The following is a 26908-nucleotide window of genomic DNA, read 5'->3' on the forward strand; positions in this document are numbered from 1 at the left end:
GTGTGAGTATGTGTGTGTGTGTGTGTGTGTGTGTGTGTGTGTGTGTGTGTGTGTTTATGTTTCATTCATGATGCCTCTCCATATCAATATTGAACTCTGACTTGCCACTACATTTTCCTCAGTCTATGTTTCAAGGATTGGGTCATCATACTCTTTCCATGAATTGCTTGCTTTCAATATCTGAGAGCTTACCTGGTCTTAGTGGCTCCAACCAGACCTGTCCAGAGCTAGGCACATCTTCACTAACAACCTCATAGCTTGAGTTAGCTCTACTGCCACTCTGGGGGAATCTTCATAACTAACTATGTGACTTAGAGCCCACCAATGTCTACAAGTCTGAGGATTTCCCTGGGGGATTGTTCACTTCAGAGGTCTCATCCCTACTTCTCCCCATTGTCCTAACCTCATTTCTAAGCATTCTTTCTTTCTCAAATTATTGATTATGAATTTTAAGGAGGGGAAAATCCAACCCTGGACAGTGCATGCAAAGTGAGCTTTCAACTTCATTTAGATAAAGTTTCTAATGAAGCAGAGGCCTAGATTTCTGGCTTTGGAAAGAGGATTATTACTAATGGCTTCCATTGTGAACCCAGAGGCTCCTGAAAATGGCAACTTGGATTCAAGTCGGTTTTTGGTAAGGTATGTAGAAGGGATGAAATAGGTATACCAGTTGACATCAGCACATGGACATTCTACTGTATCCTGGAGAGTCCTGGCATTCCATGTGATGTCACCAGTGTTGTAACAACACCAACTGTCCTTGGGGCATTTGTGCAGTGTCTCGTGTTTCACCTACAGACATGGTGACTAGACTGAACAGGATTCTTGGAAGACAGGATGGAGAGCACAGGGAGACCAAAGGGAAGCAGAAGGAAGATGGCCTTCAGTCTCCATGTCACACATCAAGAAATAAATGGTTCTGGGGAAAGCGCAGTGAGTCCTGGGAAAGGGATGGGGAGCTTCCTGAAGGAGGATGGCTTGAGCTGATCCTTCCAGGAGTGGGGCTAAGCAGGTGAAAATTTCTGAGAAGCAATGGGCCTATTTTAGTCCTCAGAGTTCTTCAAGAGCAGAACAAAGTTGAGGATTTTCAAGGTTAGTTTGGCAGAGAGCTATGGTGATATTTTATTTGTACTGAAATGTGATTTTAATTTTATGTTAATAAATAAAGTTGCCCTGGGGTCAGAGCTATTAGAGCCATAGCAAGAGCGTGGTGGTTAGAAGAGCTACGTAGATTTCTGTGTGTTCAGGGATACAGCCAGTATTGGAGACATACGCCTTTAAGACCTGGAGGGCGGTACTTACAGGCAGTGATGAGGCAGTCATGTGGTTGGGTTTACAACCAATGAGAAGGCAGAACAGAAAGAATATTTAAACACGGACATACAGGAAGTAGCTCTCTCTCGGGGAAGCTAGGAGCACTGCAGGAGGTAAGATTTTATCTCTGAGCTCTGACCTCTCGGCTTTCTCTTTTACATTGGCTCTGTGTTTCTTATTTTAATAATACGATTGGTTACATCTACAGAGAGCCATAGATGGTCAAGGCTGCAGCTGTTCTGTTGAGGGCCCTCTGCTTTCACTCTGAGTGGGAAGGAAGCACAGAGGGACTAAAGAGGTTTCAGTACCAGCCCTGCACTTCACCCACACTGGATGTCTTTTGGTGTGTCACTAGTAACAGGAAGAGTAAAGTCCCTTGGACACAGCTAGAGGTTCTCACATTTTAAATAACAACCACTAGCAGGGCAGGAACCAAGTATTGCTGCATGTCAGTGACCCCTAAGGTTTCTGAGTTCCTTTCCTCTCACTAGCCAGTCATCTTCCTTCTACCTTGAGTGCAAAATGGAACATCACTCTTCCTCTAAGTATTTATTCTTGGTGTCAGAGGGCTCACCTGTGGATGCCCAGTCCTTAGGTATTTTCAGTCATACCATTCAATAGTTGATAACACCTTTGCTAACATCATGATGGTTAGAATGCATTCTGCTGAAGCTTTTGGCAAAAGTTTCATCATTACCTATATGACATTTTTTCTGACAGGACCCACATAATCCTCCACCATCCTCATATATTGTAACTGCCCCATGGATCTTCTCTAATGTGTTTGTTCACCTTGTGGAACTGATCTTCCTTTCCCATTATCCTGAGCTAATTTCTTAGCATCCTTTATTTCTCATCTTATTAGTTAGCATTCTTCAGGATGAGAAGAGCCATTCTTGGACAGTGTTTCGAAATTGAGTCTTGCCCTCCACACACGATGAACTATTGAATTAGAATGAACTAGAATGAATCAGTGAGATCTCTGGATTGGAATGACGAGGTACTGAAGGCCCTACTCTGTCCCAGGGAAGGCTGCTGGAAAGGGCAGCTTGGCTTTTGGTGAATTGGAGAAGAGTTTGTTATCAGATAGGTGATGACATTAGCAGTGACCCTAACAGTCTCTTCTCTGGAAATTCTATTGCATCCTGGTGAGTCATTGGCATCTTTTGTGAAATCACCAGTGTTGTGGCAATGCCAACTGCCCTTGAGGCATTCATTAAGTACTTACAGGGTTCACCAATTGACATGTAGGCAAAACTGAGCACACTGATTGGCATGGAAAGCACTGGTTTTCTAAGCAGGAGTTGATGTCAGAATTGGTTCTTCTCTTAATGGGGTTCATGCCTGTGATCATCTGAAGCAATGGGCCTATGCAGGTTATCTGGGTTCCAAAAGAGCAGATCCAAAGTGGAGGATTTCTGAGGGCAGAGGGCCAGGAAATGTCAGGGATGCTGCTGCTGTGCTGGGACCTTTTTCAGTTCATTATGATTGGCAAAGAATGCTAAAGGAGGCCCAGAACCACTAATGAGGTATCAGGGTAGCATGTTGCTGCACTTTATTCTCAGTGGATTTCTGTAGATCTCATGGATATCTGATATAAATACCAGGAAGGGAAACTTTCCATCCATGTACTTAGGTCTGAGACATTCAGTTGCTTTAAGTCCTGCACACAGGTTATCAGGGAAGAGAGCTGCAAAGCGCCAGGCAGTCCAGGACTTTCTTGCATCACATCGGCTGACAATTCCAAACCAACATGGCTGGCCTTGCTTATGCCTTTCAGGGACAGTGTGGCTGCAGTAGGGCCTAAGGCATATATCTATCCTCAGAGATTGGAGACAGACACATGGCTTATGGTCCCCAGTTTAAGGATATCTGCTCTGATATTTGAGGGCTTCACTGGGTGCCATGCATTTCCTCTCCCTCAGGCCTCCTCTTGGGACTCCACATGATCTCTCTTGGCCCTATGCCATTCGTGTGTACAAATTCACTGTGTTTATGTACCTACAGGGACTACTAGGAAGACATCATCCACACCCTTCTTCCTCACTGCACAGGAGGAGCAGCTGAACCAGGTGGATAAACTGACCCTTCAGCTACAGATGATGACCAATGAGAGGAATGAACTGCTGGAATTCCTGGCCCTTTATAACAACAATGAGTTGAACAACAGGTACTCATCATGCCCTTTTCCCTGGTGACTGTCTTGACCCTACTGTGTCCTGAGTACATCTGAGAGGCAGAGCCGAAGCTTGTATAAGTGAGATAGGACATAGGCTGTTCTGATTCCTCCAGATGGAACCCAGAGCTTGTGGCCTGAATCACAATCTACAGAGAGGGGCAGTAGGGTGTAAGATCACAACATGCATTTCAAGAGGCCCTGAAAGGCATTGGCTTTTAGGAGATGCTCAGTGCTCTGAATTGATATTTAGTTTTGCTTTTTGCTATGGGAGCAGCTTGAATGGCCTGGTGGGCCTACTCAGATCTTCTGTGTGTGACCAGAAGGCCTGGAATTCATCGCTGCTCCTCTCAGCTTGTTTCTTATACTATGAGACAGTGTCACCTACCTGCATTTCTCTGACATCCTAACTGTGTGTGGGTTTATGTGTGTGAAGTGCTCTCTAAGGGGCCCAAATGTTGCAAACATGGCAGTGGCAGGTCTTGCCCTTTTCACTTCCCTCTCCCTTGATAAACCATTAGAATACATTCCTAAGTTTAGTCCTCAAAGTCCATTCCCTTTAGCGGACACTGACTCATTCTTGAAACTAAACACCAAAGTCCAATAATCAAAATTTATTACTTGAATACACTGAGATCTCAACAACTCACCCTAGCACAGATTAACCTTTTCTACCTAAAAACCCACTGCTGAAAAAAGCCTGCTGCTTGCTGCCTGCCTTTGCGTGATCCAGAGACAGGCTCCCAATGCCATGCTTGCCCTGCTGGGGTAATAAATCTCCTTGTGCTGAGGATTGTGTGTCTGAGTGTGTTGTGTACTGTCTAAGAGGCTCCCTTACAGTGTATGTGTGTGTGTGTGTGTGTGTGTGTGTGTGTCCTTCCAGATTCCGCGAGTCAGAGCTTGATAGTAGTTCTGAATATTCACATGTCTCAAAGATTTCAGGTGATGTAAGTGCTGAGGCCAGGGAGCCCCACATTGAGCAACACTGCTCTCAGCTTTGTGCTCATCCTGGTGCCTCATTGGAATCCCCTTGGGAGTTTATAAATCCATCTGAATGTAGTGCCTCCTCTTTGGAAACACTGATTATGAGTTCTGGGTATCCTTGTAAAGAAAAGAATCTCTGTTCCCAAGGCAGTGGAAATGTCATTGCAGATTTCAGATAGACCTGAATCTGTGGCACAGACTCCTTAGACCTTCTTAGAGAGCTAGTGTACCCCCTCCAGGCCTACACAGGGAGCTGATGTAGTCCTGTCTCCTTCCCAATTGACACCCAGCCTTTCCTGGCCATGGGACAGTAAGGCAAAGTCTAATACACATCAGGAGGTCCAGTACATAGAATTCAGGGTGTGACATCCAGTGGGCTACGGTAGTATAAAACAGAACCTTAATGCATGTGATCCCTGCCGCCTGTGTTCATGGGGTTCTTTGCTCCTGGGGTCATGCCCTACCACAGGCTGAAATCTGAGCTGGAGATGCTGAAAACACAGCATAAGAAGGAGATGTCAGATGTAAAGAAATTCCCCAAGGAGATTTGTGAGGCTTCTTACAATTGCAAGGAGCTGAGTAAGCACACCAACTCCTACCGGTGAGTGCCTAATTTAGATGGGACCCCTGAAATTGTTAAGGACTGCTTCTGGTAGTCTGAAGTTTTTCCAGTCCTGCCTGACCCAGCTGTCAGGAGGAATCTGTCCCACCTACCTCCTGAAGCCAAATGGTCCCAAAGACACACACAGAGGCTTATATTACTTACAAACTGTATGGCCAATGGCTTACGTTTCTGGCTAGCTAGCTCTATCATCTTAAGTTAACCCATTTCTATTAATCTGTTTGCCACATGGCTTCTGCATGGCCAGGCTGCTGGCATGTTTCTCCTTGGGTGGCAGCTGGCATCTCCTCCACCTCTGACTTTCTTTTCTGTCTCTCCTGGATTTTTCTGCCTGGTTCCATCCTGCCTTGCCATAGGCCAAAGCAGCTTACTTATTAACCAATGGGAGTAACACTTATTCACAGCATACAGAAGACATCCCACAGCAGCTTCTTCCCTTCTTCACCTGTGAAAAAAACCTGGGCTGTGGTTCTAGCCTGTTTACCTTTTAGCAAGCAGCCTGCCTTATAGCTCTTAGACTTTTGCCTCCTAAACTGAGTTCTCCTAAGAGTGAAGAGTCTAAGAGCCCCTCCCAACATTTTCCTGTCAACTTCTGGAGCTTCTAGAGAGAAAACATGGTTTGCACCATGAATGGTTTCTGTGGCTCTGACAGGAGCTTACAGAGCTGGTTTCTATGGGAAACATGGATGGAATGCATTCCCATTGGGTCCTCTGTCCCCCTTAGGGCATGGTTTTCCTCTACCTTCTCATGTTTACCCAATACTGTGAACAGTTAAGCACCAGGGTGTGTGTGGAGGAAGTGGGGGATCCTTTTTTCATAGGTACATGGATCCCTTTTGCTGTCAGCGTATTCAGAAGTAGTTTGAATCTTTCTGCAATTTGGCTATTCTCTGGCTTTGGCCTGCACCTGAGTGATGCTGCAATGGCTAATGTGGGTTCCTGCCCAGGGTTCATGGGGATGGGGACATGGGACCTTGCAGGAAGGATGGTATTGGGAGGCAGGAGGGGCAGATGGAGGTAGAGCTCATCATTTTTGGTGACATTTCAGCACCCTCTACTGTCAGCTCCTGAGTGAATGGACTCAGCTAAAGGAAAAAGTGAGCATGTTGAAAAAGAACTACAGAAACCTGCAGGGGGAGCAGATTTCACTACAAGAGTCCTGCAAGGAGGCAAGGAGGCTCTGTGAGGGGGCTCTTGAGAAGATCTATGACCTCTGCACAAAGCAGCAGCAGGTAGGTTGAAGCAGCAGGACCAAGATGCCCACCTGTCTAACCATACACACACATATACACACACCCATGTAACCATCTACTCACTTATCCAACTGACCCATGCCATGCAATAGTTCATTTCTGTGATCATTCACAAGTCTTTCTGGGGAGTTAGCCTCTTAGAAGGCACTGCATGATTGCCAAGGAATCCTACTGCTCTGCTAGAAGCTGCAGTCCATTGAGGGAGAAGAGTAAATCACATGTCACTCACCTATGTGTCAGTATGGTAGGAGCGGTGTTATGATGGGAGTCACTTAGGGATTAGCAAAGCGATCTGAGTGAGTGAGGCCAAGTGTCTTGGTCTCATTTGCTTGGCATGGGTGTTATGAGATCGGAGGCAGAAACAGCATGGAAGGAGGAAAGTCCTCTACAAAAATCAAGCAATGGATCTATTTTAAAATTAATAAGTAGACTTCTTTTCTTTCACAGCATAGAAGTAACTTTCCAGGAAATGTCTGGTTTGTCTTACTGGCTTCACACATAGAACCTGACATTTTGATGCCCACTCTAACATGTATATGGCTGAGTCCTTAGAAAGATTTAATGGACTGGCCCAGGGATACCTCTGTTTTTCCTCTGGGTCAGAGCTTAATCAGCTTCAGGTTTTGGTGCAGGCCTCTTTTAGGCCATGGTTTGGCCTTTTCATTCTTAGGGTTGGTCCCTGACTTTCTGGGTGAGTGAAAGCCATTGCTAATTTAGGCTTTATTCCTGGTCATCATCAGGTCCATCCTTAGGCCTTGGAATACTCCGTCTTGACGTCTTTTTTTTTAATTTATTTTTTTATTTTATTTTACAATACCATTCAGTTCTACATTAGTCACAGGTTCCCCTATTCTCCCCCTCCCGCTCCCTCCCCTTACTCCCACTTCACCCCCCATTCCCACCTCCTCCAGGGCAAATCCTCCCCCAAGAATTGCAATCAACCTGGTAGACTTAGTCCAGGCAGGTCCAGTCCCTTCCTCCGAGACTGAGCCAAGTGTCCCTGCATAAGCTCCAGGTTTCAAACAGCCAACTCACGCAATGAGCACAGGACTTGGTTACACTGCCTAGTTGCCTCCCAAACTGTCAAGCCAAACAACTGTCACACCTATTCAGAGGGCCTGATCCAGCTGGGGGCCCCTTAGCCTTTGGTTCATAGTTCATGTGTTTCCATTCATTTGGCTATTTTTTTCAATAATTGAGTAAAACTGAAATTTATTATAAGTCACAGTTGTCCTAGGGACCTCCATGCTATATATATAGCCTCCATGGTTCTATGGGTTGTGGTCTGATTGGTCTTTATTTTATATCTAGAATCCACTTATGAGTGAGTATATACCATGACTGTCTTTTCTGGGTTTGGGTTACCTCACTCAGGATGATTTTTTCTAGTTCCATCCATTTGCCTGCAAATTTCATGCTTTCATTGTTTTTCTCTGCTGAGTAGTACTCCATTGTGAATATGCACCACATCTTTGCTGTCTCAGCCTAGAGGCCTGTGGTAACAGTTGCAGTAGGAACATCCCACCTGGAAGTCTTCCAGTCGAAATCATTTTATCCTAGGAACCCAAAATTTTCTGCTTTTCTCCAAGTTCTGGATAACCAGTAAGTATTTTTGGGCTTACTTGATGGTGGTGATTTACTAATCTGTAAGTGCAGTGGAAGAGGAAGGAAAAACTGAAAACTTCCATGTGCTTGGTGTCAAATGGTATCTAGGGATTTAACATGTGACAAAGATTGTAGATATCCATTTAAGAAAGATCCTGAAACATCTACACATTGTTATCAACATCTTAGACAACATCAGTGCTCTAGAAGCATGGAAGTTCCATGCACAGAATGTAGCATGATCAAGCATGACCCACCCCATTGTAATAGTGCCACCAGCCCATCATAAAGGGTCAGGGCACCATCATTGTTGTGCCACAACACACACATGCTTGTTCCTATACAATATCCACATACATGTGCCCACATTCATATATTTAAAAACACGTATATTTCTACATCTTTGCATGCACATACACATACACACATAGAAATCTAATTTGAAATTAAATTTGATGTACAATAAATTGGCATATCAAGAAATTAAAAAGAAACAAATAACCTTTGAGTATTGGTAGGCATGTATATGGTAAGCATGTTGTATGCAGAACTATGGGTATAGTTATGTGCACAGTTTTGTAAGTATCTATATGGTATAGATAATATGTACAACCATATCTAACTGCATATTCATGTGTATATAAATATAAAGATATACTGAAATCCCAACTCCCATACAGCAGCCAAGGACGCAGCAGAACTTTGTGAGTGGTCAGCTTGCTGTGTTAGCTCTTTTCTACCTTCAACTCTGAGTACCTGTTATGTTTGTTTGAAAGGCATAACTTTTTAATTCACAACAGAGAAACTGCACTTGCCTTATAAGAAAATATGCAAAATGTAACTTTCAAAAAGCAGAAATATGAGAAATATTCTTTGCTATCAGTATCTAGAAATGAATATCACCACAAGCTTCACAGACTCCTGCAAAAAACTGTCCCAAGTGACACCCAGCAGCCCCAGAACACTCCTTAGTTTAGTGTGGGGTACCATCCCAGGCGCAGGTCAGAATGACCCATGGAGCACATGGAGATGGTGAACGGGCATCAGTCCTGCTGTGGTGATCATCTCAAGAGGATTACGGACCCTGCAGGCAGCTAGAGACCTGAACAAGGCTACCAAAGAAAGGGAGTCTTCCAAACACTCATCTGGTCTCATATTAGGCTTCTGTCCCCAAATTCTCCAACGTGTAGGGACAGAGGTGCCCATGGCCCCAAAATTATGGGCCCTTACTGTAGATTTTATTATGGTCCTGATCCTTGGAGTGGCCTACAGCCTTCATGTTCACCAGAGTTCCTTCCATACCACAAAATGATGCCTTTATGTATCTCCCATGTTTCCCAATACCCTTACCGTTCTCACCTTGGAGGCCTTTCCTGATACTCAACTCCTGGTGGGCCCAGTCATTTCACCCATGCAGCATGACATTGAGCCATGGGCATTCACCATTGCTCAGGTCCAGCACTGTGCCTCTTAGAGCATGTAGTAGACCTGAGAGTTTATTCTAGAGTTGATGGAAAGTGGAATGTAATGAAATGTGTGTCAAAATGAATAGGAGTCAATCAGATGAATGGCAAATAGTGAGGGCTTTTGGATCATGTCCTCTCTCTGTGCCTTCATCAGTCTTCAGATGTGATGCTGCACCTTTCCTCCATGAAGGGACATGTGGTGCTTCTGACCTGCTTCAGGAAATTGTCAGGAAGTCCTTTCTAGGTTTTCAGGGGAGATCTGAGTCTTTCCTCACATTAATACATCCACTCAAATAACGTCCTATGTCAAGCCCCATGTTTTGATATAGCATATTCTGAATGCCATCAAGTATGAAATAAAGCCTAAAGTCTGTCTATAATTAATGAAATGTGTTCATATTTGATCCTGAAGTGCAGCATTTATATAAATTTATAGGTGAACCTATGTATATCTTGTTCCGTTCATGTAATTTTGCATCCATTTTTCAATAACTTTTGTTTTAAAAGTGTCTAGAGATTGAAATATACAAGGTACTTCATTTACCTGGAATATTTTTTGACTAAGTCTTTGAGACATTAGTATTCTTTTTTTTTTTTTTTCCGAGATAGGGTTTCTCTGTGTGGCGTTGCGCCTTTCCTTGAACTCACCTGGTAGTCCAGGCTGGCCTCGAACTCACAGAGATCCACTTACCTCTGCCTCCTGAGTGCTGGGATTAAATGCGTGCGCCACCACCACCCGGCTGAGACATTAGTATTCTAAAACATGCAATAACCACAAAGGCTATTTAACTTCTGAAGTATCTTGGAAATTTTGACTTTTGTAAGAATGTTATATTGGGATAAGTATGTGATTATTGCTGTAACTGGTTAAATGCTAAAACCTGAACTGTCCACAGCGGCCTGCATAGCACAAATGACCAATAGCCTTATACCAGGGAAGTGCACGGGACACATAGGACAGACTCTCAAAGGCACAATGCCAAGAAGAAACATGGCATTTCAATGACTCACCCTGGAATCTTCCTTGGTGCTTTTTCACTGGTTATTTCCAGTGAACTTACTCACCTGCATGGCAGAGTAACTTCACTTTTGCCTTTTCCCATGAATTACTCTGGACAAGCAGTTTCTTCAAGCTAGACACACAGCAACCCTCCTCCCATCAAGAATTCTTCCCACTACAGTGAACTTTTATTAAGAGTGTCATTCATTTGAAACAAAATTCAGCTCAAATTTTTCACAATGCACTTTAATAATAATATTCTCTAACTTTCAGAACCACAAGAAAATTCTCTAAGGCAGAAATCCATGAGTTGATCATGGAAAGTTGGGTGGAAGGAAAGAGCTTACTCCTCCTAATTTGTTCATTGACCTCTATATAAACAGAATGACAGAATGGCATGATGTGTTTTGTATGTTCATTCTCTATCATATGTATGTATGTATTTCCCCCTCTCAAAATAAGTAAATGGATAGATATTATTATTTTAAATTTGATCGGTAGATTTCCATACACTCATCATATGAAATAATTAATTTTTAAAATAATGAAAAAATCGATGCAGCTCATAACTGTTTGTAACTCCAGTTCTAGAGGAATCGACACCCCCACACAGGCATATATGAAGAAAAAACACCAATGCATGTAAATTAGTGAATAAACAATTAAATTTTTGTATTTGATAGTGGTGTCAGGACCCCAGAAGCATTCCACAGAACTAACTAACCTAGGTTCATAGTGAACCACCAACCAGGTAGCTTGCATGGGACTGACCTAGGCACTCTGCAGATATTTTACAGGTGTATAACTTGGTCTTCTTGTGAGACTCCTAACAGTGGGAGCAGAGCTTGTCTCTAATTCCTGCTTTTGGACCCCATTCCTCCTACTGAATTGCTACATCCAGCCTTAATAGAAGAGGTCATGCCTAGTCCCACCACAACTTGATATAACATGGCAGACAGATATTCACAGGAGGCCTGCCCATTTCTGAAGAGAAAAAAGAGAAGGAGGAATGGATGGAGGTCAGGAAGAGTGGAGGTGGATGGAGGGTTGAGAGGAGAGGATGGAGGTGAAATTTTGGTTAGGATATAAAAATAAAAATAAACAAATAAATAAAAACATTCATTCTAAAAGAAGGGAGAATATGGATGTTTATCATATTTAAATTTGAGATACTAAAAAATGTCCCTCAAGGGACATTGCCACTTACTCTAACTTTATAATGTGCTTGCAGTTGTACAGGGATAGTTAAATCATGCTAGGCATAATTTTCAGCTGGTCTAATACATAGTGTGTTTGCCTTGTACTTGGAATAATTATATCATGTTTAGGCATTATTATGACCTGGTTATTGTTTTACATTTGGAAATTAATCATGACATAAAAAGATATAATTGTGTGTCAAGTTCACCTGGGGTGAAGTTGTGATGGGTCTTTTTGGTTGTGAAATTTACTACATCTGCAATTAAGCAAAACCCAAATATGGAGGGGCACACTTGTGAGGTATTTTTGCTTAATTTGAAGACAAAAGATACACATGTAATCAGATCTCTGCATAAGGAAGACATTCCCTTAATCTAGATATTGATGGAGAAAGAAACACCTTTACCTCAGAAGTTTTGAGCCCCAAAACCCCACCTGTAATCAGCCAGGCCTTGTGCTGGGAGCCCATATAAAGAAATGGAAGAAGGGAGCTTTTGCTCTTTAGCTGCTTGGTATCACCTTGCTAGCAAGTCCATTCCGTCACTGGTATTGGAGCCAACTTCTTTGGCATTCCAGACTATACTACTGATGGGTGATACATCAAGTGTAGTGGACTGAGAAACTGCTGGATTCTTGGACTTTGTCATCATAGCCAGCCAATGTTCAAATAGCTGGAGCACAGCCTCTAAGTCATTCTAAACAATAGCCTTCTGTATATATAGAAATTCATTCAATAAGGTGTTAGACCAATGGAACCATGACCAATGCACCAGCCAGGTAGAGAACTTTTAGAGTAGTTTGGGTCTCACAACAGCCTTATCTCGGTTATAAATTCCACACAGTCACATTCCCTTAACCTCTGTTTTAGGTGATGATTTGATGCTGGCTTATTAGGTTTCTATACCTTCTGGGCAAGAAAGTAAAATAACACAAGTCTGAAAGTTCTCAAACGGAACACACAGTAATCTAATTAAATGAGTAATTATATGAGATGGAGAGATTCTAGCTTAAGTGAGGAATTAAAAACCAGATGTCTTAGCTTCAGTGAGGTAAGACCTGGCACCTCTCCCACACACACAGGAAGATCAGAGGACAGTAGGTTCTTTTTACCCTTGATGTGAGAGCTCCAGTCTGGAGACCCAGGGGATAACTTTCTTTACACATTAAATCTCTGCCTCACTGTCAGTCTCAGGAGTCAGATCTATTCCAGGGGAGCTTCACCAGAGTAAATCAGTCTCTGGAAGAAATTTCTCAATATAATCTGAGGTCTGCTGTGGTAAAAGAGCAGCTTCAACCACTTCTCTCCTTTTTTAGTTTTGCACAGAATCACTCTGCACCACAGACATGTGCCCCTGATGCAGGCTCCATCCACTCCACCTAGTCATGAGGTTCCTCCCAACATTGCTTATCAGACCATCAAGAGGGATTCCTCATCCTACCTCCACACCCAGGAGGGTCTTCTCAATATTTATTACAACAGACTGGCTTAATAGGTGTTGTCAACCTAGAAGAGATCTAGCAAATCTGTTCCATTCTCACAGTCAGTGACTGGGGCAGGATCCTGAACCTATGAGAGCCCTGAATGAATGTGTGGCAGCCTAAGACAATTAGCATGCCTGTCCCTACAGTTTTCAATAAACTTCAGTCTTTGGTGGGGAGGGATCCAATCCACCTAATACAGCACACAGGGCTGGGAGGACAAGGGTCTATTACAGGGACTGTGGAGATGGCTCACCCATTAAGAACATTTATTCCTGTCTCAGAAGACTCCCAGGACAGACAGCTAACAAACCTTTTTAACTTAAAATGCAGGTGGAATCTGCCCTCACCTGGCCTTTGTGGGAATTGCATGTATGTGGTGGCAAAACACCCATAAGTATAAACAAAAGCGCCACAAAATATCATAAATTGTCTTGCAGGAAATCAGCTCTGCTGTTCACTTATCACTCATGATATATTTCAATCCTTTATACAAGTTTAATGAGCGTTCTCATTTCCTGAGAGGCCTGGAACAATATACTTGTGTTTCCCTTTAATTTGGTCTACATGAAGTTCCGTGAACATGTGTGTACAGTGTACAACATTTTACTGGTAGCTAAATATATGACCTCAAGGATACAATATGTCTAATTTTTCTATTATGTAGTGGGTATACATGAGGTAGGCTATACACCAACATCCAAGTCGCCACCCCTCTGTGTAGCCCCGAGGCCCATGGCTGGGAAATTTGTGTGCAGCCCAAGATTCCAGGAACTTACTGAGATACATCCAAGCCTGTGATTTCTGGGTTTGCAGGCATGTGAAACCTCATCTGACTAAAGAAGAGTCTTAGAGTGAAAAGTTTGAAATTTATTTTATTCATTAAATACATTCATTTTACTCAATGGGAGTTTTCAAAAACAGCAGTCATTATATACAGTATATAGCCTTAGCAAGCTATTAAAGCAATGACAAGAATAAAAGTATAACAAAATTTAACACAACCTTAAACAAAAATGAAGAAAACCAAAAACCAAAGCATAAATATCCTACGATATAAACCAAAATACAAAAAAAAAAAAGGAAAATTTCAGTTTCCTTTGGAATTTCATTATGGAAGTGCAAAAGAGTTGAGGAACTGGCATATTCTCTGTAGTGAATTATCTTCAGCAACACTTGCCCATGGCATGGCTTCAGCTTTAGCACTGCACTAGAGAGAATCTTATGCTTTTGGTGTGGTCTGTCTGGATGGCAGTGTAACATTAACACAGTATTCCTTGTCAGATTTCCATCACATATGGAGTCAGGGTTCTTTGTAATTTGTGTTGTGTTCTCTGTATATTAGACTTATTTTTACACAAACTTTTATCTGGGCATAGTGAGCCAACAGATGTGGATCCGATTATGGCTGGACCACCTCATGGTAGGTTGATATTTGCCTCACGAGTGAGTTCAAAGCTGAAAAGTGGTGGCATTTTCTGAGGAGACCTTGAACCTGGAGTGTAGAATGTCATGCCTTCAAGGTGTCTTTGGCTTCTTCCAGCCTTCCCAGTCTTTTTAACAGGGAAAATCAGAAAAGAAAATATGATTCAGAAACAGTTTTGCTGTACACATGGGAAGAAAATCAGGGCCAATTCATCCCTAGTAAACAAAAGTTAAGGAAGGAAACACATCCCATGAACACCCTGGCTGCTGGGGTTGAGGCTCAATGTTGGCTGACTTGCCTGTGACATAGTATTTCTGCTTCAGCAGCTCCATCTGCAGAAGGCTCTCATCCTGGGCTGTGGTCTGCTCCAGTTCCTGCTGGAGGTTTTCAAACCTAGGGGAGAAAGGCAGCTGGGGCACAAGCCTGGTGGGAACCTGCCATGTCAGCTTTTGAGCCCTCATCAGATATACTCAGCTAGACAATAAAGCGTTACTTCTCAGCTGAGCTCATTCCCTGCTTCCCCAAGGGAAAAGGGTCAGAGAGCACCTGGGCAAGATTTTTTTTTCTCAACTTTTAAAAACTGCTAGAAGTTGAACTGGAAAATACACACTGTGCTGGATTAGAAGAAACAGCATATTTCTCCAACAGTCCAAAGACATCATTTTGGAGAAATATCAGTTTGACAAAGTCTGAGGGACAGGTCAGGACAAATGTTGCTGGCCTTGATTAGATACCAGGTGAATGTGAACCTCCTGGAAAACTCTATGCCTGCCCTCTAGTGGAGCCTACACAGCAATGCAGAGAAGGCTCTGATTATTCCTACAGCCCAGACCCCTGCATGGGATTCACTTGTCAACTCCTACTTTGTTCATGACCAGAGTAAATATTCTCATGAGAAACTGATAAACACTGCAGAGAGCCTACAATCAGCAGGAGTGTGCTGTATTCAAATCTGCCGAAGGGTAGACACTTATCTCTAAACGTGATGTTCCTGATGGAAAATAAAGTTGCAGGAAGACACACTTTCCTTCATGATGGATGATTCCCCTTCTAGGTTTCTGGATTCCATGGGAATATTTGTGGGGAGATCAAATGTTAGATTTGAGATACTCGGAGCATACTAGAGTTCTCAGAAGAGAAGAAGGGGACACAATCCCCATAAGACCAAGGAGAAAGCATATTGCTACCTGGACAGAAGTTCCTATTGACTGAGTCAGCAATGACACTCTGAGGTGTTCATTCACTGGCTGTGGTTAGGAGCTTTACCAATTGAACAGAAACTCAAAGAGGACAGAGATCCAGGTACAGTGGACGCACTTAGGTCCCCCTGCTTCTGACAGCCTGGGCTCCTACCTCATCTGGGACACAGTGAAGTGATGCTGCAGCTTTGCTGCCAAGTCCCTTTGCCAGGTGAGCAGCTCCTTCTGCTTCATCAGGGACTGAAGATCTTCCTCGAGTCTTTGATGTTCCTGTTCATTAGAACATTGTGTTTTTAGGAGAGGGTTGTCTGCACCCCTGTACATATAGACGCATGCACATACACATACACACACATACACACACACACTATTGAACACACACACATGTACATGGATGCACACATACAAGCACACTACATTGTCTCCATGTTTGCTTTACCAGATAACACTGATGTAATATGAGATCACCTGGGATACTATGAAGAAGAAAGTGACCTTTCATTAACCCACAGCCTCTCTACCCAGATTCCAGTAGGGAGAAAGGAAAACGCAAGATGCTCTGAACACAGTGATGTGGAGAAGATTGCATGCCTGGTGATCTGGGAGAAGAATTCAGTATGCAGATCAGTCATTGTAATGCTTGCCTTGTAAACCTGTACACAGATAGCTGAACCCCAGGGATCCTTTACCAGTAATCCAAGCTCTCCTAGCAAGTTCTCCAGTCTGAGAATTGAAGGCTTAGTTCCCCAGCACAGGACCACTGGATGGCAATGGGCCAGCCCCTCGCTCTCACTCAATGCTTCCCAGTGCCTCCAGGGAGGGCAGCTTCCTCCTAAAGAAGCTCTCTAAAGCACAGGTTGCCTCAATTTAGATCCAAAGCAACATGCTCAGAAACTAGAAAATCTCTAAACTCAGGAGTCTATATTAACCTTTCCTCCAAGTAAGATGACTGTGTCAGGGATTTCTTTGAGTAACAGAGGGTTGACTAACTCAGCGAAAGGATTGCATGTATTATTCCATGTTTAACTATATTCCATGGACCACATTCATCAGTTTTCTGTCTTTTGTTGCAGTTAGCTGTGTGGATATGCAGAATGATGGACAGCACCATCTATTCTTTGACTGATGTAAAGTGGTACTAACCAGATTAGGCACAGTAAGGGCAAAGGAGAAGAAGGAAAAGTAACAAAATGAAATGCAACAAAAAGAAAAGAAAAGAATGCCCATGCCTAACCTTGACCATGAAGAAGGCTGGCCCAACCAAGAGGGGAATGAGTCCTACCCTATCTCTCAGAAGAAAAATACCTGGCTAGAAGAAAGAAAAGGAGAATAGCCATGTATAAACTCTACCAAGACTGAAGCCAGGGCCCTCACCAAGATGAGAAGTTGGCCTCAGCATAACTCTAACCCTGAAGAAGACTGGGCCAAAACTAAGAAAGGAAGTGGGCCCAGACTAATCCCTCAAATGAAAGAGGCCAGGGTAAAGCAGGAAAAGGAGAACACAGGGGCCTAACACTTACCCTGACAAAAGCCTGAGAAAAAACAAGGAGAGAAGAAGACCTGGGACATTCTCTTAAATGAAAGAGCCCAAGGACAAAGCAAAAAAAAATTGTTTGCCTATAATCCTTACCCTGATGAAATATGGACCTAAGGAAGAAGAGATGTGGGCCATATCATAACTTTAATGACCAGGCCAAAACCAGGAAAATTAGCGGGCCTGAGTCCAGTCCTAAGTATGAATATGCCTGGGCCCTAATTAAGAAGAAAGGTGGGACTAGGCCATCCCCTTAAAGAAAGAACAACCAGAGAAAACCAAGAAAACATCTATGCCCAGCTCTAGTCCTTAATCTGAATACACCAATGACCCAATGAAGAAGGAGAACTGGGGCGAATATTGACTGGGAAGAATTAAGAGCTCATACAAAGCTCATTGAATAAACCAGGCAAAATCAAAAGTGGAAATGTTACAGGTCAACCATAGACCTTGATGAAGATTAACCACAAACACTAAAATCAAGGGAGCTCCTGCCAACCCAATGAGAGATATATGACCACAATAAATGTTGATGGTAAGAAGTCCAGTTTCAAGAGACAATTTAAATGGAGCCTGATCCAATCACAATGGAGAACTCTTCCTAGACCAAACACTGATCAAGTAGCCAAGGACCAAGACCTGTGTGAAAGGAGTTCAGGCAATCTAAGAAGAGAAACATGCCTGACCATAAACTGCTATCAGTGGAGACCTGCAGCCTACTGAGCAAGAATTAAACCCAGAAGCCCTGAACTTTAGGATGTGTGGGCAGAATATTTTCTTCTTCATCCAACTCTAATCAAAAGGGATCCAGAAATACCATGTTCTCAATGGAGCAAATGGCCTCCTTACAGATGAAGCAAGTGGACATCATTAACATATTTGGTAGTTAGAGGGAACCTTGAGGCACTCTGATCCCAGACCTGGATTTCACTTGATATTTTACAGTCAATCAGGGCCTCAAAAAAGACACAAAGAAGAATGTTTATTGAAAATCTAAGACTTGCCGGGCAGTGGTGGTGCACGCCTTTAATCCCAGCACTTGGGAGGCAGGGGCAGGTGGATCTCTGTGAGTTCGAGGCCAGCCTGGGCTACCCTGTCTTGAAAAACCAAAAAAGAAAGAAAGAAAGAAAGAAAGAAAGAAAGAAAGAAAGAAAGAAAGAAAGAAAGAAAGAAAGAAAGAAAGAAAGAAAGAAAGAAAGAAAGAAAGAAGAAAGAAAGGAAGAAAGAAAGAAAGAAAGAAAGAAAGAAAGAAAGAAAGAAAGAAAGAAAGAAAGAAAGAAAGAAAATCTTAGACTCAGACTTCATCTACAGATATAAGTTGACCTCCTGAGTACCAACTGTGTGGATCACATACATTTCATTTACAATACGAACTATCCTCAATAAATGCATGCCAGGATGTGCCACTCACCATACGATCCAAGCTCTCATCTGAGTAACCAATGAATATGGACATAGCATAATATAAATGGTGTTATAATGCATCTTGTTGTGGCCTGATATAACTTCAAATCTTGACTTGGGCTGATATTTTTAGGAAAAAACAAGTCTCAAAAATAACACAGGAGTAACCCTTCCTACCAAGGAGCTTGGACTAACCCAAAATCTGCTTCAGTAATTCTTTTCTACTTCTTTTAACAGAAACATGGTCCATAATGTTTGTTTTTCTTACAAGATTTCAGAGAGTTGAACTTAATAGAAAATATTACATCAAGTGTGGAAATGATTTCTCAAAGAAGGATCCCATTGTATTATATTTTAAATTTCAAGGATGATGTGTAATGCCAATTACTCAAGCATTAACAAATAAAGACTTTTCTCACACATTGTCAGATTTCCTCCTATATTTAGTTTTCCTTATTCTGACTTTCCAGATTACCATTCTAGAATGAACCATCTCATCCTGACCTTTCAACTGCAGGCACTTCTACATTTCATTTCATCAACTTGCTGCATCTCCACTTTACTTAAAGGATCCCAGACTAGTTATTTAATGGGGTGTCCTTGCGCTGCTGAGCTCAATGCTAGGAACCCCCTACTAAGTTTGCTGTCTTGATAAAAATAACATCCCCAAAGACAAACTCGATCATTCTACCACATTCTAAAAAGTCTATGAGATGGCATCAGGCATTGGTAGTCTTAAGTCCTCCCTTTCCCTTTGATTTTTCTCTAAAATACATGGTCCTGGGGAAAGCGCAGTGAGTCCTGGGAAAGGGATGGGGGGCTTCCTGAAGGAGGAAGGCTTGAGCTGTTCCTTCCAGGAGTGGGGCTAAGCAGGTGAGAGTTTCTGAGAAGCAATGGGCCTACCTGTTCCTCTGAGTTCTTCAAGAGCAGAACAAAGTTGAGGATTTTCAAGGTTAGTTTGGCAGAGAGCCAGGGATGGTGAAGGCTGCAGCTGTTCTGTTGAGGGCCCTCTGCTTTCACTCTGAGTAGGAAGGAAGCACATGGGGACTAAAGAGGTTTCAGTACCAGCCCAGCAACTCACACACACTGGATGTCTTTTGGTGTGTGTCACTAATAACAGAGAGAGTAATGTCCCCTGGCCAGAGCTAGAGGCTCTCACATTTTAAATAACAACCACTAGCAGGGCAGGAGCCACCAAGTATTGCTTCATGTCAGTGATCCCTAAGGTTTCTGATTTCCTGCCCTCTCACTAGCCAGTCATTTTCCCTCTACCTTGAGTGTAGGACTGGAATATCACTCTTCCTGTAAGTGTTTGTTCTTGGTGTCAGAGGGCTCACCTGTGGATGCCCAGTTCATAGGTATTTTCAGTCACACCTTTCAATAGTTGATAACATCTTTGCTAACTTCATGATGGATGGAATGTATTCTCCTGACACTTTTGGCAAAAGTTTCATCTTTACCTATGTGACTTATCATTGCTCTGACAGGACCCACATAATCCTCCACCATCCTCATACATTGTAACTGCCCTGTGGATCTTCTTTGATGTGCTTATTCACCTCGTGGAACTGATCTTCCTTCCCCATTATACTGAGCTAATTTCTTAACATCCTTTATTTCTCATCTTGTTAGAGATCATCAGGAAGAGAAGAGCCATTCCTGGGCACAGTTTGGAAAATGAGCCTTGCCCTCCATACATGATGAACTATTGAATTAGAATAAACTAGATTCTAATGAATCAGAGAGATCTCTGGATTGGAAGGAGGAGGTGCTGAAGGCCTTTCCCTGTGTCTCAGGGAAGACTCCTGGAAAGGGCAGCTTGCTTTTCGGTGAATTGGGGAAGAGTTTGTTATAAGATAGGTGAAGGCTGTTGGCAGTGACCCTAACAGTCCCTTCTCTGGAAATTCTATTGTATCCTGGAGAGCCCTTGGCATCTTTTGTGAAATCACCAGTGTTGTTACAATGCCAAATGCCCTTGAGGCATTCATTAAGTGCGTATAGAGTTCACCAATCAACATGTGGGCTAGATTGAGCATACTGACTGGAAGAGAGATCTCTGGTTTGTTAGGGAGGAGTTGAGGTCAGAACTGGACCTTCTAGTAATGGGGTTCAGTAGCTGTAATCATCTGAAGTCATAGGCCTATGCTGCTTCTCTGGGTCCCTAACGAGCAGATCCAAAGTGGAGGTTTCTGACGGTTAGTTGGCAGAGGAACAGGAATTGTCAGGGATGCAGCTGCTGTGCTAGGACCTTTTTCAGTTCATTCTGACTGTCAAAGAATGCCAAAGGAGGCACAGAACCACTAATGAGGTATCAGGGTGGCATGTTGCTGCACTTTATTCTCAGTGGATTTCTGTAGGTTTCATGGATATCTGATATAAATACCAGAGAGCAAAACTTTCCATCCATGTACCCAGGTCTGAGACAGTCAGTTGCTTTTAGTCCTGCACACAGGTTATCGGCAGGAAGGTACAAATCACCAGGCAGTCCAGGACTTTCTTGCATCATAGCAGTTATCTGGTGACAATTCCAAGCCAACATGACTGGTCTTGCTTATGCCTTTCAGGAACAGTGGGGCTGCAGTAGGGCCTGAGGCATATATCTATCCTCAGAGATTGAAGACATACACATCGCTTATGGACCCGAGTTTAAGGATATCTGCTCTGAATTTTAGGCCTTCGTTGGGTTCCATGCATTTCCTCTCCCTCAGGCCTCCTCTTGGGACTCCACATGATCTCTCTTGGCCCTATGCCATTCGTGTGTACAAATTCACTGTGTTTATGTACCTACAGGGACTACTAGGAAGGCATCATCCACACCCTTCTTCCTCACTGAGCAAGAGCAGCAGCTGAACCAGGTGGATAAACTGACCCTTCAGCTACAGATGATGACCAATGAGAGGAATGAACTGCTGGAACTCCTGGTCCTTTATAACAACAATGAGTTGAACAACAGGTATTCATCATGCCCTTTTCTCTGGTGACTGTATTGACCCTACTGTGTCCTGAGTGCATCTGAGAGGCAGAACTGAAACCTGTAGGAGTGAGATTTGACACAGGCTGTTCTGATTCCTCCAAATGAAAAAGCAGAGCCTGTGGCCTGAATCACGATCTACAGATGGGCAGGAAGGTGTAAGATCACAACATGCATTTCAAGAGGCCTTGGCAGATATCGGCTTTTAGGAGATGCTTGATGCTCTGGGTTGAGTGTTTATATTTATTTTTGCTTTTTGCTCTGGGAATAGGCTGAAAGGCCTTGTGGTCCTACTCGTCCATCTGTGTGTCTGGAAGGCTTGGAGTTCATCCCTGCTCCTCTCTGGTCTTGTTCCTTATACTTTGAGGCAATACTCCCTACCTGCATTTCTTTGATATCCTGTGTGTGGGTTCATGTGTGTGAAGTGCTCTCTAAGGGCCCCAAACATTGCAAACAAAGCAGAGGCCAGTTTGGCCCTTTTCACTTCTCTCTCCCTTGATAAACCATTAGATAACATTCCTAAATTTAGTTCCCAAAGTCCATTCCCTTTTGTGGACACTGACTCATTCTTGAAACTAAACACCAAAGTTCAACAATCAAAATTCATTACTTGGTTACACTGGCTAACCTGTCCCATCAGAGCTCAACAATTTATCCACCACAGACTTAAACTTCTCTACTTAAAATCCCACTGTTATAAAAGCCTGCTGCTTGCTGTTTGCCTTCGCCTGCTCAAGAGACAGGCTCCCAAGCTATGCTTGCACTGCTAGGTTAATAAATCTCCTTGTGCTGAGGATTGTGTGTCTGAGTGTGTTCTGTACTGTCTCTGAGAGGCTCACTTACTCGTGTGTGTGTGTGTGTGTGTGTGTGTGTGTGTGTGTGTGTGTGTGTGTGTGTGTCCATCCTTTCAGATCCTGAGAGTCAGAGATTGATAGTAGGTCTGAATATTCACATGTCTCAAAGATTTCTGGTGATGGAAGTGCTGAGGCCAGGGAGCCCCACATTGAGCATCACTGCTCTCAGCCTTTGTGCTCATCCTGGTCCCTCACTGGAATCCCCTTGAGGGTTTATAAAGCCACCTGAATGTAGTGCCTCCTCCTTGGAAATACTGAATATGAGTTCTGGGTATGCTTGTAAGGAGAAAGAACCTCTGTTCTCAAGACAGTGGGAATGTCATTGCAGATTTCAGATACACCCCCATCTGTGGCACAGACTGCTCAGACCTTCTTAGCCAGCTAGTCTGCTCCTAGAGGTCTACTGAGGGAGCTCATGTAGCCCTGTCTCCTTCCCTATTGACACCCAGCCTTTCCTGGCCATGGGAGAGTAAGGCAAGTCTAATGCACATCAGGAGGTCCAGTATAGAATTCAGGGTTTGACATCCAGTGGGCTACGGTAGTATAAAACAGAACCTTAATGCATGTGATCCCTGCCGCCTGTGTTCATGGGGTTCTTTGCTCCTGGGGTCATGCCCTACCACAGGCTGAAATCTGAGCTGGAGATGCTGAAAACACAGCATAAGAAGGAGATGTCAGATGTAAAGAAATTCCCCAAGGAAATTTGTGAGGCTTCGTACAAGTGCAAGAAGCTGAGTGAGCACACCAACTCCTACCGGTGAGTGCCTAATTTAGATGGGACCCCTGAAATTGTTAAGGACTGCTTCTGGTAGTCTGACATTTTCCAGTCCTGCCTGATGCATCTGTCAGGAGGAATCTGTCCCATCCACCTCCTGCAGCCAAATGGTCCCAAAGACACACACACAGAGACTTATAGTACTTACAAACTGTATGGCCAATGGCTTAAGTTTCTGGCTAGCTAGCTCTATCATCTTAAATTAACCCATTTCTATTAATCTATGTTTGCCACATGGCTGCTGCATGGCCAGGCTGCTGGCATATTGCTCCTTGGGTGGCAGCTGGCACCTCCTCTACCTCTGACATTCTTCTCTGTCTCTCCTGGATTTTTCTGCCTGGTTCCATCCTGCCTTGCCATAGGCCAAAGCAGCTTATTTATTAACCAATGGGAGTAACACTTATTCACAGCACATAGAAGATATCCCACAGCAGCTTCTTCCCTTCTTCACCTTTGAACAAATCTGGGCTCTGGTTCTAGACTGTTTACCTCTTAGCAAACAGCCTGCCTTATAGCTCTTAGACTTTTGCCTCCTAAACTGAGTTCTCCTAAGAGTGAAGAGTCTGAGAGCCCCTCCCAACATTTTCCTGTCAACTTCTGGAGCTTCTAGAGAGAAAACATGGTTTGCACCATGAATGTTTTCTGTGGCTCTGGCAGGAGCTTACAGAGCTGGTTTCTATGGGAAACATGGATGGAATGTATTCCCATTCGGTCCTCTGTCCCCCTTAGGGCATGGTTTTCCTCTACCTGCTCATGTTTCCCCAATATGGTGAACAGTTAAGCACCAGGGTGTGTGTGGAGGAAGTGGGGGATCCAGTTTTCATAGGTACATGGATCCCTTTTGCTGTCAGCGTATTCAGAAGTAGTTTGAATCTTTCTGCAATTTGGCTATTCTCTGGCTTTGGCCTGCACCTGAGTGATGCTGCCATGGCTAATGTGGGTTCCTGCCCAGGGTTTATGGGGATGGGGACATGGGACCTTGCAGGAAGGATGATATTAGGAGGCAGGAGGGGCAGATGAAGGTAGAGCTCATCATTTTTGGTGACATTACAGCACCCACTACTGTCAGCTCCTGAGTGAATGGACTCAGCTCAAGGAAAATTGAGCATGTTGAAAACGAACAACAGAAAGCTGCATGGGGAGCAGATTTTACTACAAGAGTTCTGCAAGGAGGCAAGGAGCCTCTGTGAGGAGGCCCATGAGAAGATCTATGACCTCTGCACAAAACAGCAGCAGGTAGGTTGAAGCAGCAGGGCCAAAATGCCCACCTGTCTAACCATACACACACATATACACACACCCATGTAACCATCTACTCACTTATGTAACTGACCCATGCCATGCAACAGTTCATTTCTGTGATCAGTCACAAGTCTTTCTGGTGAGTTAGACTCTTGGAAGGCACTGCATGACTGCCAAGGAACCCTGCTGCTCTGCTAGAAGCTGCAGTACATTAAGGGAGATTAGTAAATCACATACCACTCACCTATGTGTCAGTATGGTAGGAGCAGTGTTATGATGGGAGCCACTTAGGGAGTGGCACAGAGATATGAGTGAGTGAGGTCAAGGGTCTTGGTCTGATTTGCTTGGCATGGGTGTTATGAGATCAGAGGCAGAAACAGCATGGAAAGAGGAACGTCCTAGAAAGAATAATACTCACCTTCATATGGAAAAGCAAAAAACCCAGGATAGTCAAAAGAATCCTGTACAATAAAACAACCTCTGGAGGCATCACAATCCCTGACTTCAAGCTCTACTATAGAGCTACAGTAATAAAAACAGCTTGGTATTGGCATAAAAACCGGCATGTGGACCAATGGAATCGAATTGAAGACCCTGACATTAACCCACACACCTATTAACATATAATTTTTGACAAAGAAGCCAAAAGGGTACAATGGAAAAAAGAAAGCATCTTCAACAAAAGGTGCTGGCATAACTGGATATCAACGTGTAGAAGGCTGCAAATAGATCCATATCTGTCACTGTGCACAAAACTTAAGTCCAAGTGGATCAAGGACCTCAACATAAATCCAGCTACTCTGAACCTGCTAGAAGAGAAAGTAGAAAGGAGTCCTGAATGCATTGGCATAGGAGATCACTTCCTAAATATAACACCAGTAGCACAGACCCTGAGAGAAACAATCAATCAATGGGACCTCTTGAAACTCAGAAGCTTTTGTAGAGCAAAGGATACGGTCAACAAGGCAAAGCAACAGCCTACAGAATGGGAAAAGATCTTCACCAACCCCACATGTGACAGAGGACTGATATCCAGAATATATAAGGAACTCAAGAAATTAGACATCAAAACGACCAACAGTCCAATTGAGAAATGGGCTTTAGAATTAAACAGAGAATTCTCAACAGAGGAAACTCAAATGGCTGAAAGACATTTAAGGAATTGCTCAACATCCCTAATCACCAGGGAAATGCAAATCAAAACAACTCTGAGATACCACCTTACGCCTGTCAGAATGGCTAAGATCAAAAACACTGAAGACACTTTATGCTGGAGAGGATGTGGAACTAGGGGAACTCTCCTCCACTGCTGGTGGGAATGCAAGCTTGTACAACCACTTTGGAAATCAATATGGCGCTTTCTTAGGAAATTGGGAATCAATCTCCCCCAAGATCCAGCTATGTCACTCCTGGGCATATACCCAAGAAATGCTCAATCATACCACAAGAGCACTTGCTCAGCTATGTTCATATCAGCATTGTGTGTAATAGCCAAAACCTGGAAACAACCTAGATGCCCTTCAACTGAAGAATGGATAAATAAATTGTGGCACATATACACAATGGAATACTACTCAACAGAGAAAAACAATGACATCATGAGGTTTGCAGGCAAATGGATGGATCTAGAAAAAATCATCCTGAGTGAGGTAACCCAGACTCAGAAAGACAAATATGGTATGTACTCACTCATAGGAGGATGCTAGATGTGGAACAAGGATGACTGGACTGCTACTCACATCACCAGTGAGGCTACCTGGAAAACGGGACCCCAAGAAAGACACAGAGAAATGGATGAGATCTACATGAACAGCCTGGACATGAGTGGGAGCAATGAAGGGCGAGGGTCAAGGGAAAGAGAGCGGGAGATCCTAGCTGGATCAAGAAAAGAGAGGGAGCCGGGCGGTGGTGGTGCACGCCTTTAATCCCAGCACTCGGGAGGCAGAGCCAGGAGGATCTCTGTGAGTTCGAGGCCAGCCTGGGCTACCAAGTGAGTTCCAGGAAAGGCGCAAAGCTACACGAGAAACCCTGTCTCGAAAAAAAAAAACCAAAAAAAAAAAAAAAAAGAAAAGAGAGGGAGAACAAGGAATAGGAGACCATGGTAAATGAAGACCACATGAGAAAAGGAAGAAACAAAGCGCTAAAGAGGTCCACAGAAATCCACAAAGATACCCCCACAAAAGACTGCTGGCAGTGGTCGAGAGACTGCTGGGACTGACCTACTCTGCTGATGGGATGGCTAAACACCCTAATAGTTGTGCCATAAACCCATCGAAGGACTGAGGAATCTGGATGCAGACATACACGGTTAGGCCCTGGGTGGAGCGCTGGGAGTCTAATTAGTGAGAAAGAGGAGAGTTTATATGAGCGAGAATTGTTGAAAAAAAGGTTGGATAAAGCACAG

General features: G+C 43.5%; 3 protein-coding genes and 1 long non-coding RNA gene across 6 annotated transcripts in view; 3 read left to right on the forward strand and 1 right to left on the reverse strand.

Annotated features, from left to right (window-relative positions):
- LOC143269256 (disks large homolog 5-like) overlaps nt 1-26908 on the reverse strand; it is a 340382-nt gene that overhangs the window by 47125 nt on the left and 266349 nt on the right. The window lies entirely within an intron of this gene.
- The window catches only part of LOC143269271 (disks large homolog 5-like), a 35373-nt gene continuing 9202 nt past the window's right edge, over nt 738-26908 (forward strand). Inside the window, exons 1-4 of the mRNA XM_076554383.1 lie at nt 738-933; nt 3322-3484; nt 23113-23244; nt 24316-24498. Of these exons, the coding sequence (XP_076410498.1) occupies nt 801-933; nt 3322-3484; nt 23113-23244; nt 24316-24367 (480 nt within the window). The 5' untranslated portion in view covers nt 738-800 and the 3' untranslated portion in view covers nt 24368-24498. The remainder of the gene's footprint in view (nt 934-3321; nt 3485-23112; nt 23245-24315; nt 24499-26908) is intronic.
- Nucleotides 4344-7486, forward strand: LOC143269280 (disks large homolog 5-like). Its single transcript, XM_076554390.1, has 2 exons — nt 4344-5075; nt 6145-7486. The coding sequence occupies exons 1-2, from the start codon at nt 4906-4908 to the stop codon at nt 6335-6337; spliced, it is 363 nt and encodes a 120-aa protein (XP_076410505.1). The 5' UTR covers nt 4344-4905; the 3' UTR covers nt 6338-7486.
- Nucleotides 7555-14187, forward strand: LOC143269298 (uncharacterized). Its single transcript, XR_013045698.1, has 2 exons — nt 7555-7951; nt 10694-14187. It is a non-coding gene; the product is annotated as an uncharacterized LOC143269298 (long non-coding RNA).

The sequence above is a fragment of the Peromyscus maniculatus genome, chromosome 18 (assembly GCF_049852395.1).
Source record: "Peromyscus maniculatus bairdii isolate BWxNUB_F1_BW_parent chromosome 18, HU_Pman_BW_mat_3.1, whole genome shotgun sequence".
NCBI lineage: Eukaryota > Metazoa > Chordata > Mammalia > Rodentia > Cricetidae > Peromyscus > Peromyscus maniculatus.